Source organism: Coloeus monedula, assembly GCF_965178545.1.
Source record: "Coloeus monedula genome assembly, chromosome: 3".
NCBI lineage: Eukaryota > Metazoa > Chordata > Aves > Passeriformes > Corvidae > Coloeus > Coloeus monedula.
In genome coordinates, this window is record NC_138783.1 from 52,949,414 (window position 1) to 52,959,649 (window position 10,236).

A 10,236-nucleotide genomic window follows, 5' to 3' on the forward strand; every position below is an offset into this window, starting at 1 on the left:
GCTGCCGTGGCAACCGGCCCCGCCCCCGGGAGGCGGGAGCGGCCGGGGGCCCGGGGCTGCCATGGCCGGGACGTTTCTGGCCCTGCTGGCCCTGCTCGGCGGCTCTCAGGTGCGCGCCGGCCGGCCGGGGCTTTGTGCCACGGCCTCCGGTTAGGGCGGTCAGCGGGGAGGGCTCGGCTGCGAAGGGCGCGCCCGGGGCGGCGGGACCGGAGCCGGCTGGGCGGGGGGTGCGGGCGGCGCCCCGGGACCCGGTCGCGCTCGGTGCCTCCCGCGCCGCTTGTGGCTGATGGGGTTCCAGGCGGAGGCTGCGGCACTGCGCGGCTTCGCAGCCCCGCTGAGATAATGCCTGCGCGGGGCGGCCCCTTCCAGGGGGCTCCAGGCGGTGTGCTGCGCCCAAGCGAGGAAAAATGAGTCTGTGGGTGAATAACTTCCCACTTGATACTGACAGGTTTTCTCCTTGCTTGATTGCTCTCGGTTTTCCTTCATGATAGCCCAGCCTGTCTGTCCGCAGCTCTGTGTCCCCTGGTCCCGGCAGGGCGAGGAACAGAAATGTCAGGTGGCCGTGGGCCGTCAGAGTCACCGCGTTACTTCTTAGCTCTGTGCTGAGTGCTCTTTTCAATGCTTACCTTACAGCATTGCTTAGCTTCCACTCTTTTGCTGGAAAAACAGAACAAGAAAGTGGAAGATTATTTTTCTCCGTTTTCGTTTAAAATGTATACGTTGACCCGAGTCTGACTGTTTGTGGCATTTTACACTTCCCTATTTCCAAGGTGTAGTTTTCTTTCTTGACCTCTACTTTTTTTCATTTTCTTATTTTCCACATCTTGAAGTGGCTACTGAATCTGGTGCATTTGGCACCTTCTCTACTATTTCCCTTCTTCTGGAGTGTGACTTATAGATAGCAACAGCAACTCTAGTGTAAGAAATTTCGGGGTGTGTGTTTTGCTTTCTAATTCCAGACCTGCCCAATCCAAAGGACTTGATTAGCTTGATCAGTTTGTTGAAGTTTTCCCACTTGCAGTCCAAACCCCTGGCTACAAGCCTGCTTCTGTTAATCTGTCTTGTTAATTTAAATTGAATAAATGAATTTATGATGCTTCAGCACACAGTTACTTTCAACCGTTGTTTCCTTTGATCCCACCCTCATGGAATTTCACTACTATATATTTATTTTGCATTTTCAGGTTTTAAAAGCAGAGTACTACTCTCCTTGGAGGGGAGAGCAACAGATGTACAAGCTGGACATAGGCTGGCCTAAAACTCCAGAACAGTTCACTGGCCAAACATTTTGTGTTGCTGTTGACTCTCTGCATGGTTTGGTCTATGTAGGACAAGTGAGTGGGAATACTGTATTTCTCTCTGTTGTTCTTGTGTATTTTTGCCTTCAAAGCATCTGTTTAAGATTAGGATATATATGTGTACGTTTATTTTTATATATTTACATTTTTATATACATGTGTGAATAATTATTGTATCAAACTCAGAGAAAATATAAGCAGAGATGTCTCTGCTACATCTCTTTTTAAAAGGAGTTCTGGTACATTTGTTCATGGGGGGTTTTTTTTGAAGCATTAAATTTCTGTGGTATGAATGCATGATCCAACTTAACTGAGTTACAGCAGCTTCTTCCCTTAGCTGTAAGATAAAATGTGATTCTGGGGCAACTGAATCTTCCATTCTTTGAGGCCTTGTCCCATGAAATCAAAACCACACAGCTTTTTCAACCAGATAGAGTAACTGGAGGCAAATTATTTCCTCTACCCAGTTCCCTGTGTGACTGTCTCTAGGCCATGGATAAGACATTCTCTCCATGGGACGTGGTAGGAATTTCTTGTACCGTACAGTATGAGTACTTGAGTGCCATGCAGCTAATAAGCACTGTTGCAGTTTTTCATGTCCATGTTCCACTGGGCATGCTTTTCAGCAGGAGCACAAAATCACAGTTCAAACCGAAGACCAAGATAGCTGCAGGCACCTGGCTGCTCTGAAAGCTGGACTCTGTGATGTAAGATTAAAGTCTAGACTGACTGGAAGGTTTCTAATGCTAAATTTAGACTCTTAACTCTTTTTCCTCTTCTAGCTGGAAAAAGAGTTCTGGTGGACAATGACATCAGGAGATTCTTACGGTTCAGGAAACATTGCAAAAACTTCACAAAGAGGAATTTTAAATGATAAGATTACTTACTTAATGTGTTTTCTTTAGAACTTTTTTTGCCTTTTCAGCGGGGAGACAATGTGCCTAAGGTACTTGTATTCTCAGAAGAAGGCTATTTTCTTCACGCCTGGAATGATACAGTTGAAATGCCTCATGGTATCTTTGTATGGAACACTGCAACTGGAAGTTCAGTATGGATCACAGATGTTGGAACAGGTATGCATGGTGGTGATATGAGAAATATTAGGTGGGGAAGAAAATGTAGTACTGCAGATTTTGCTTTAAACAACTCACTTATTTAGGTCTTTCACGCAATTCTGAGACAGATTTGTGCTTTTCTTGCCAGGAACAAACTTCTCGGGTGCTGCACAAAATAGTCTGAAGTTTCTTGAGTTGTGCTGTGTGTTTGCTTACAGCTGCTGAGCTCAGTCAGCACTCTCTCTGCTGCCCAGAAGTATCAGGGAAAAAAGCCTTCTGGCTAGACCTAGGTTTAGTGGTCCTGATACAATGGATGAATATTGTTGTAGCCTGTGGATTTACTAACCCACTGTTGTAATCTCATTATAGAGTTTTGTCTGTTAGATGTATTAATACCACTTCTGAGTATCATATTTTCTTTTTCAATCTCTCCAGTCAGTTTTAATACTTACATTTTGTTTTGTTGAGACATTGTTGCATTTTTTTTTTTCCTTGATTCAGGGAAATACGGACACACAGTGAAACAGTATAGTCCTTTGGGTAAACTTATGCAGGTCTTGGGCACACCGGGTAATGCTGGTTCAAGTTTGATTCCCCTGCAATTTGATCAGCCAGCAGAGATCTTTGTGGAGGAAACTGGAGAAATCTATGTTGTTGATGGAGATGGAGGAATGAACAACAGATTGCTCAAACTATCAGATGGTATGGACAAATGAACTGTTGCAGTAGTTGACCACTGAAAACTGCATTTGAAATAACGCGGCTTGGGAAAACTTTTAAGCAAATACTAGGCAGAACTGTCATTTAACTTTAGTTTCAAGACCTTAATGAATCAGATCCTGTTTTATTGCTTGTCACTTCAGGAGAAATCTTCTAGTCATTTGTTAGAAGAGGCTGAGAGTGTGACTTTGTTCAGTCTCCAAGAAAGAAAGCTAAGGGGGATTCTTATTGCTGTCTTCAAGTCAGTAAAAGGAGGCTATAGAGAACACAGAACCACATGTTTCTTGGAGATACACAGTGAAGAATGAGGAACACTGAGCAAAAGATTCAAGAGGGGTGAATTTCAATTTAATTTTTGTTAGAAAACATTCAGAGTAAGAGTGGTCAGACAGTTAATGACACGGTGGCCCAAAGATGGTTTGCACTCTCCATTCCTTTAGATGTGGTGAAAAGCTGATGAGTTATGAGCAACCTGATCTAACTTCAGAGTTGGATATTTTTATCAAGGCTCGTCCTGCTTTGAGGAGCAGGTTGGACTAGGCAGTGTCTGGAGGACTTTTATACTTAAATAGTTCTGTGATTCTAATTAGCTCGCTCATACTCCTCATTTAGGGCAGTGACTAAGGAGTCTGCATATGTCACAGCTGGAATAAGTGGAGGAGCTCCTGTTTCTCTGTTGTGCTATCATAAAGCAGATAGTTTCCTAATACATAGTTTGCAAAATGGTAAATTGTTAAAAGTAAAAACTTCAGGTAACAAATGTTAAAAATCAATTTAGGAAACAATAGCATAATCAGCCATCCTATTTTTTTCCTTTTTTTTTTATTTTAAATTCAGTGCTTAACAAAACCTTGGGTTATGGCCCTTGTGTATTAGTTGCTACATTTCTGTAACCATAATCCTGAAACCACTAATAACAATCCAGTAGTCACTGTAATAGTCATGTCTTTTCTCAGATTTATGTATTGGGAGTACCGTGTTTAAACAGTTTGGAAATTTCCCCTTTTACAAATTACACAAAGTTGCTTTGCAAGAGAATGACTTAAAAGCTGGTTTATTTGTTGTTTTCTCACAGTTTGGTTTTTTTTTTTTACATTTATTTTTCATGGTGCTCACTGTTTAGACTACAAAGAGATATGGCTGACTGGAACAAATGGGAGCGGCATTGGTCAGTTCAAGATTCCTCACAGTGTAACACTGGATGCATTTGGACGGGTAAAGAGTAAAGGAATTTTTTTAATTTCATCTTTCAACAGACTTATTTATATGTATTTGGACAAAACAAAATGTATTTCTTTTTTATTTAAGCTGTTGCGATCTGTGTCGCTTTATGGGTTACAGTTTTTGGTGTGATAGTCATGAGCTGAAGTTTCATACTGCAGGTTCTATGGAAGCAGCTGACTCCAAGGTTAACACAAGGATCCTGACCACTTACACTGTCAATGTCCATGCAACAACAGACTGCTTCTCCTGCAGTTTGTAACAGGTTGCCATTGTGAGACTACAGGAGAACTGTGTTCTCTAATAAATAAAAGCACTTCTGTTTCTTCATGTAGAAGCAGCGGCCTGCTTGGGCCATCCGGACCTTGACTAACAGCCCTTCTCCCATGGGAAAGAGCATACCAAAGGATCAAGTCCAGCTGTAAATACCTATGCTTTGACGTACAGCCCAGAAAACTGGGCTGTGAATGTGTGTGGGATGAATGATAAGAACTAGAAACATTGGCTCTACTCTTCTTGTTTTTGTGTGGTTACTTTCTCTCTCCTACTGGCTGCCTGTGTAGTTGATCCTAAAACTTGTACACAGAAGAAACATATAAAGACGATCCTGCTAGATGACAAAGTGGTGGTCTGTTATCCTCAATCGGTACACTTCAGGGGGCTTTAATTTCATACTTGGAAATTCCAAGTAAGCTTTAGGTGATAGTAAGGCTCTAGCTAGGTTATGAACATTACTGTCTTTTACATGCAGCTCAAGGCATTCCAAGAGTCTGCTTCTGCCAGGTGTTAATTGTAGCCTGGCTTTTGCTCTGGCAGTCCTAGAGAAGAATTATGCAGTTGCTTCTTAATCTGTTTCAGGGCAAATAAGATTGCTTCACTAAAACTCCACTGGTTGAAGCTAATTCTGCTGATGCTGTCTGAATCAAAATAAGAAGTGTATATAAAAATCAATTCTCTGCCAAAACTGGCAGAGTGGGAGAAAAAACAGGAGGAATATGGTCACTTTCTGCTGCAGGGTAACTGTGAGTTTATTCATTCAAAGACAGCAACTGGGATGAGCTGTGATTTTACTGCCAACATAGTGTTGATCATCAGTTCAGGTTGAGAAATAATTGTTAATTCATAAGAAAGCTAAGAGAATGCTGTAGTAGTGTTTCATTTAACAATAGTGATGAAAGATCTAAGGTTATGTTTATTGCTTCCTTTTTGGTGATACCCCAGAAAAGTTACGAAGTTTACATACCAGGCTGATGAGTTGTCAACAGCTAAAACTTCAGTGATTGTTGTACAAAAAATGCCTTCACTAGAACTGTCTAGTGGTATTCCTAGCTTGCAAAGTTTGTGAACCCAGTTAACACAGGGTGGGAGAGAAACAAAACTGGTTAGACAAAACCAGCTAAACACGCTCTTAAGTGTTTAAATTGCTCAGTATTTGCAGTAGTATTAGGCATATCAAGAGTGTTTGCAGATCATGATCATGAAATGAGACTACCACTGGAAAAACAAATGCAGGTGACAGACCTTTAGACAGATCTTCAGAATTTAATAGGTGGAAATATGTCTTCATTGTGGGGATAAAAATCCTATAAAATATATCCATATAGCCACAAAAAATGAAGAGAAGGCACTGATTTCTCTGTTAAAGTAGTATAAAATAATTTGTGTATGCTAGCTACAGGCCAGTTTTGGTTTATATCTGGAAGTCACATTTTCTAATTTAGTTTTGAGTGGGAAGGTATACATTTTTCCAGGTACATTCTTCCATTTTACTACAGGGAACTTTGCTCTTGTAAGAAACAAATGCATTTAATTTGTTCTATTTGTTGACAGCTATGAGTTTTGTTTTTAACAGGTATGGGTTGCAGACAGAGACAACAAGAGAATCCAAGTTTTTGATAAAGTCACAGGAGAATGGCTTGGGTCTTGGAGTGGCTGTTTTTCAGAAGATGGACCGTATTCTGTCAGGTATTGTTGAACAGTTCTAGAAGTATGCAGTTGCATAAATAAGGTGTACTCTTACTGATGAATTAAAATGTTGATATTTAATGCCTGCTGGCAAGGAGTTAACTAACCAGTGTAGTAAGGTGCTGGGTGTCCTAACATATGCAAAGATCTGCACAGTTGCACCTTGACCAGGAAATTCTGGCTTTTAACAAGCCCTGTGGATTCGAGTGCAGGCTTGGGAGCTTGACTTCAAAGTTGTTATGATATTAACCTTACTGTTACACCTTCTACAGGAATAAAGATTTTCTTGAACGAGTTTTCTGTAGCATAATGTGTCTCAATTAGCAGCCATATGAAGAGCAAGGCTTACAAGTTAATTCTCAATGTCACATTGCATTTTTCACTCAGTCCTCAAAACTGATTTTAAAGAGGTTTTGTTTGTGTTAAAATGAGATGTCATATGGAGTTCATTGTTCAAAAATATGTTTGTCTTTCACAGGTTTACTGCTGATTACAAATACCTGATTGTAGCTCAGCTGAACATCAACCGGTTGGCAATCTTGGCAGCACCTCCAGTTGGCTCCATTGGGGACTGTGTCATGGTCCACAGCGTCCAGCTGGCTGATGAAACCAAACCACACCTTGTGGATGTAGACATGAGGTCTGGAGCAGTCTATGTTGCAGAGATTGGAGCCCAGCAAGTACAAAAATACGTACCCTTAAGCTGATGGTTTCCCACAACTGCCATGGCACAAGCTGTGTGTCATACAAAACCTATGACCACATTTCCATGAGTTCTTTATAGCTGGTGTTTCCTTAGACAAGCACAGAACTACACAAGTGCTCCCAGAACTCTAGAGCTAAGACTCTGTCCTAGCTGTTCTGGAGAAATACTTGATCTTGAGCTGTTACTTGTTTAAGTAATGATAATGGTGGCTTTTACTTTCGTTGCACCTGTAAAATGATAAGCATTTTCATTTTATTATTATTTTTACAAACATTTATTATTTTTACAAACACAACTGTTGATCTTAAATGCATGGAGTCAACTTGGGGCTCCTCTGCATAGACTCTGTTGTTAAATGATCAGAAATGTCTGAAAGAAGTTTTATAAATTATTTCCTGGGAGAAGAGCACTTCATTTCAATGTTTCTTCACTTTTCTTTTTTTACTGTTCAACACAGAATATAAGGATGTGTCACAATGTTAAATTAGATGCTGCTGGATATTGGTGTCAGTACTGATACTGGCATCTGCCTTAGGTGGTTAATGACGTAAGTATTGAAATCTGTTTTCAGCTCTAGCTAAAGCCATAAAGTCTGTAATAAGCTTGAGCTAAATTGATATTAGACACTTCAAACTAAATTAAAAGTATGTGCACAGCAGCCAAGTACTGATTCTTAACTAAATCAATTCTTAACCTTATTTGATTTATATCAGCATGAGTTTTCTGTTCCGTAAGGTTTCATAGGGGAACATATTGAGGTTCAAGTCATGTAAGTTCCTCAAGAAAAACAAATTGCAATTTGCTAGGAAAGTCTTAATAAGCAGTAGGGACTGGGAGACATACGATTTTCTTCTGGCTTAATTGAAGCTCTGTCACTTAACAGCAAAGCATCTGTTTTAATTTATTTCCAGAACTCAGACTTCATCAACTCCACTAATGCCTAGAGTTAAGTTTCTTACACTATATTATAGCAGATGTCTCTAAGCTCTGTCCTAAAAAATCCTGCCTCTCCATTCCCAGAGCAGAAGGATTCTGCTTTCTTTACATGTTGCTACAAGATTTTAAGTTCACTTTATAGCATAGAGGGAGCCAAGTATGGGAAAATGGGATGGGGAAGATGGCATGGCAGAAATGAGACAGTGGATAACTGATCACCATGGTAAAACTGTGGATCCACATTCCAATCCACATTCCATATTTTCTAGCTCTTCAAAACACTTGAGATGATTTTTGCTGTTTCCACACACTTATTCTGCTGTGTGGATTATTTTAATGCTAATTGCCAGCTAAGAGAGGCAATTTTTTTTCTACTTTCTTAGAAAGGGAATATGGGAAATAGAATTGTACTGATGGGAAATACCCATTTCAGTGAATGTTACCAAAAGCAAATGCTACTTAATTTGGTAGGTGCCAACCTATGATCACAATTTGTGAGTCAGCAGATGGAAAATCTGTCCAGAAAAGTCAGATTCATACCTTCTCTGAAAAGTAACTCAGCTGTGGAACCTGACTGCCTGATTTCAGTGCTGTTTGAGATTAATGCACTAAGTGTGAATGCTTTGTTGTTGGCTATATCCACAACAATAAAACCAGATCCCACCTGGAGCTGTCCTCACTCAAGCCTTAGAAGCAGAACTTCAAGGTTATCCACTAGCAAATATGGTCCATCACTTGTGTGGTCTTGAATGGGAGCTAGTAAGCAATATTTATTTGCTGAAAAAGTAGCAGTACTTCCTCTAGACCATGTGGATATGTCCACACAGTGTGTTGTCTGGCTCTTCTAACAAGTTTTTGACTAGCTCAGGGATCTCTGCTCTCTGTGCAATTTAGCTATTTCTTGTCTACACAAGGTGGATTTATTTTATAAAATTTTACTGTGATGATATGATATTTGAACATATCTTGATGGTATAGGGGGTCCAGGCATACCCATCTCTCTTCACTACATCCTCTCCTTATTTATTTTCCCTTTGTCACATCCATTTGAAAGTAGAACTACAAGCTCTCTGGGAATATGTTTTTGTGTTGAATAAAGCAATATAGTGCACTTTTGGATGTTGACAAATAACTTACATGTACAAGTTTCCGTTTGCTGCATGGATCTGCTCTCAACTCTTTTTCATGAGCCTGTGTAGCCTCAAGAAATTGGGAACATCCATCCAGTTTTGTCTGGCTTTACTGAAATAGGCCAAGGTGCCAAAATGTGCCTTGCCACCAGGCATTAGGGTATCCGTGATAACAAGGGACAAGGGATGCTTATTATTAATTATTATAAGATGCTTAGACTCTGGTTTATCTCTGTATCTATGACCAGACTGAGAAAATGATTTTGTGCACTAACTTGCTATTCCTCTGAATGTTTTCTTATGTATCACCTTGATACCAATCTCTGAAAAAATGCATAGTAGGAGAATTTGTTAAAATAAATTGAGAATTTCCCATTATTAAAGTCTTGGGTGCTTTATTTCTGTTCTAATATAATTACATTCCACTGTAATGGATTACTCTTTAAGTGCCCTAGGCACTTAAATAAGGTATTAATTAATTTCTGATAATTTAAATTACATTTAAATGTAATCTAAAATTCCATGTTATCTTTATGCATCACTATTTCTGTGGCCAGTCTCTTTTGCATTCTAATTTATGTATCAACACAGACACTTAAATATCTCTCATGTTTCCCTCTGAGTAATTAGTAAAATGGAATAATGAGTTACATAAGTGCCAAGTTTAAAAAAAATATTTAAACTGTATATACTCTTATGATGCTAGTAGGGAAATTAAAAAGAAACAAACAAAACACTTCTTATACCAAATCAAGTTTTACTTTCAGAAAGGATTTACTGAGCAATCCATCTAGTTTTTAGAAGACCAAGAAGGGTTCTCTATGGATTAGAAATACTTGCACAAGAAAAAAAGTAACATACTGCAGTGTTAACTAGACAAGAGAGAAATCTAAGGTGATTGCTATAAGTGCCCAGAAATGTAATTTTAGGTATTAAATGCCAGCTTTAAAGTGTGAGCAGTAATCACTGGAGTATTCAAGTAATGGAAATAGAATTACCCTCTATTTTGTTGTCTCCAATTCTGCAGGCCTTTTTTTTTTAATACTTTTCTCTGAGTAAGTACCTAGATGTTAACTGGATGATGTTTCCAGGATGTAAGACCAGATCACACAGTCCTCTCTCTTCAAAGAATCATAGAATGATTTGGGTTGGAAAAGACCTTTAAGATCATCTGGTTCCAACCCCCCTGGCATGGGCAGGGAACT

At 39.7% G+C, this 10,236-nt stretch overlaps 1 protein-coding gene across 1 annotated transcript; it reads left to right on the forward strand.

Annotated features, from left to right (window-relative positions):
• Positions 1-44: 44 nt before the first annotated feature.
• NHLRC3 (NHL repeat containing 3) lies at positions 45-9,399 on the forward strand. The gene is made up of 7 exons (XM_082278736.1): positions 45-109; positions 1,185-1,334; positions 2,224-2,371; positions 2,855-3,055; positions 4,197-4,288; positions 6,147-6,259; positions 6,738-9,399. The coding sequence occupies exons 1-7, from the start codon at positions 62-64 to the stop codon at positions 6,964-6,966; spliced, it is 981 nt and encodes a 326-aa protein (XP_082134862.1). The 5' UTR covers positions 45-61; the 3' UTR covers positions 6,967-9,399.
• Positions 9,400-10,236: the final 837 nt, after the last annotated feature.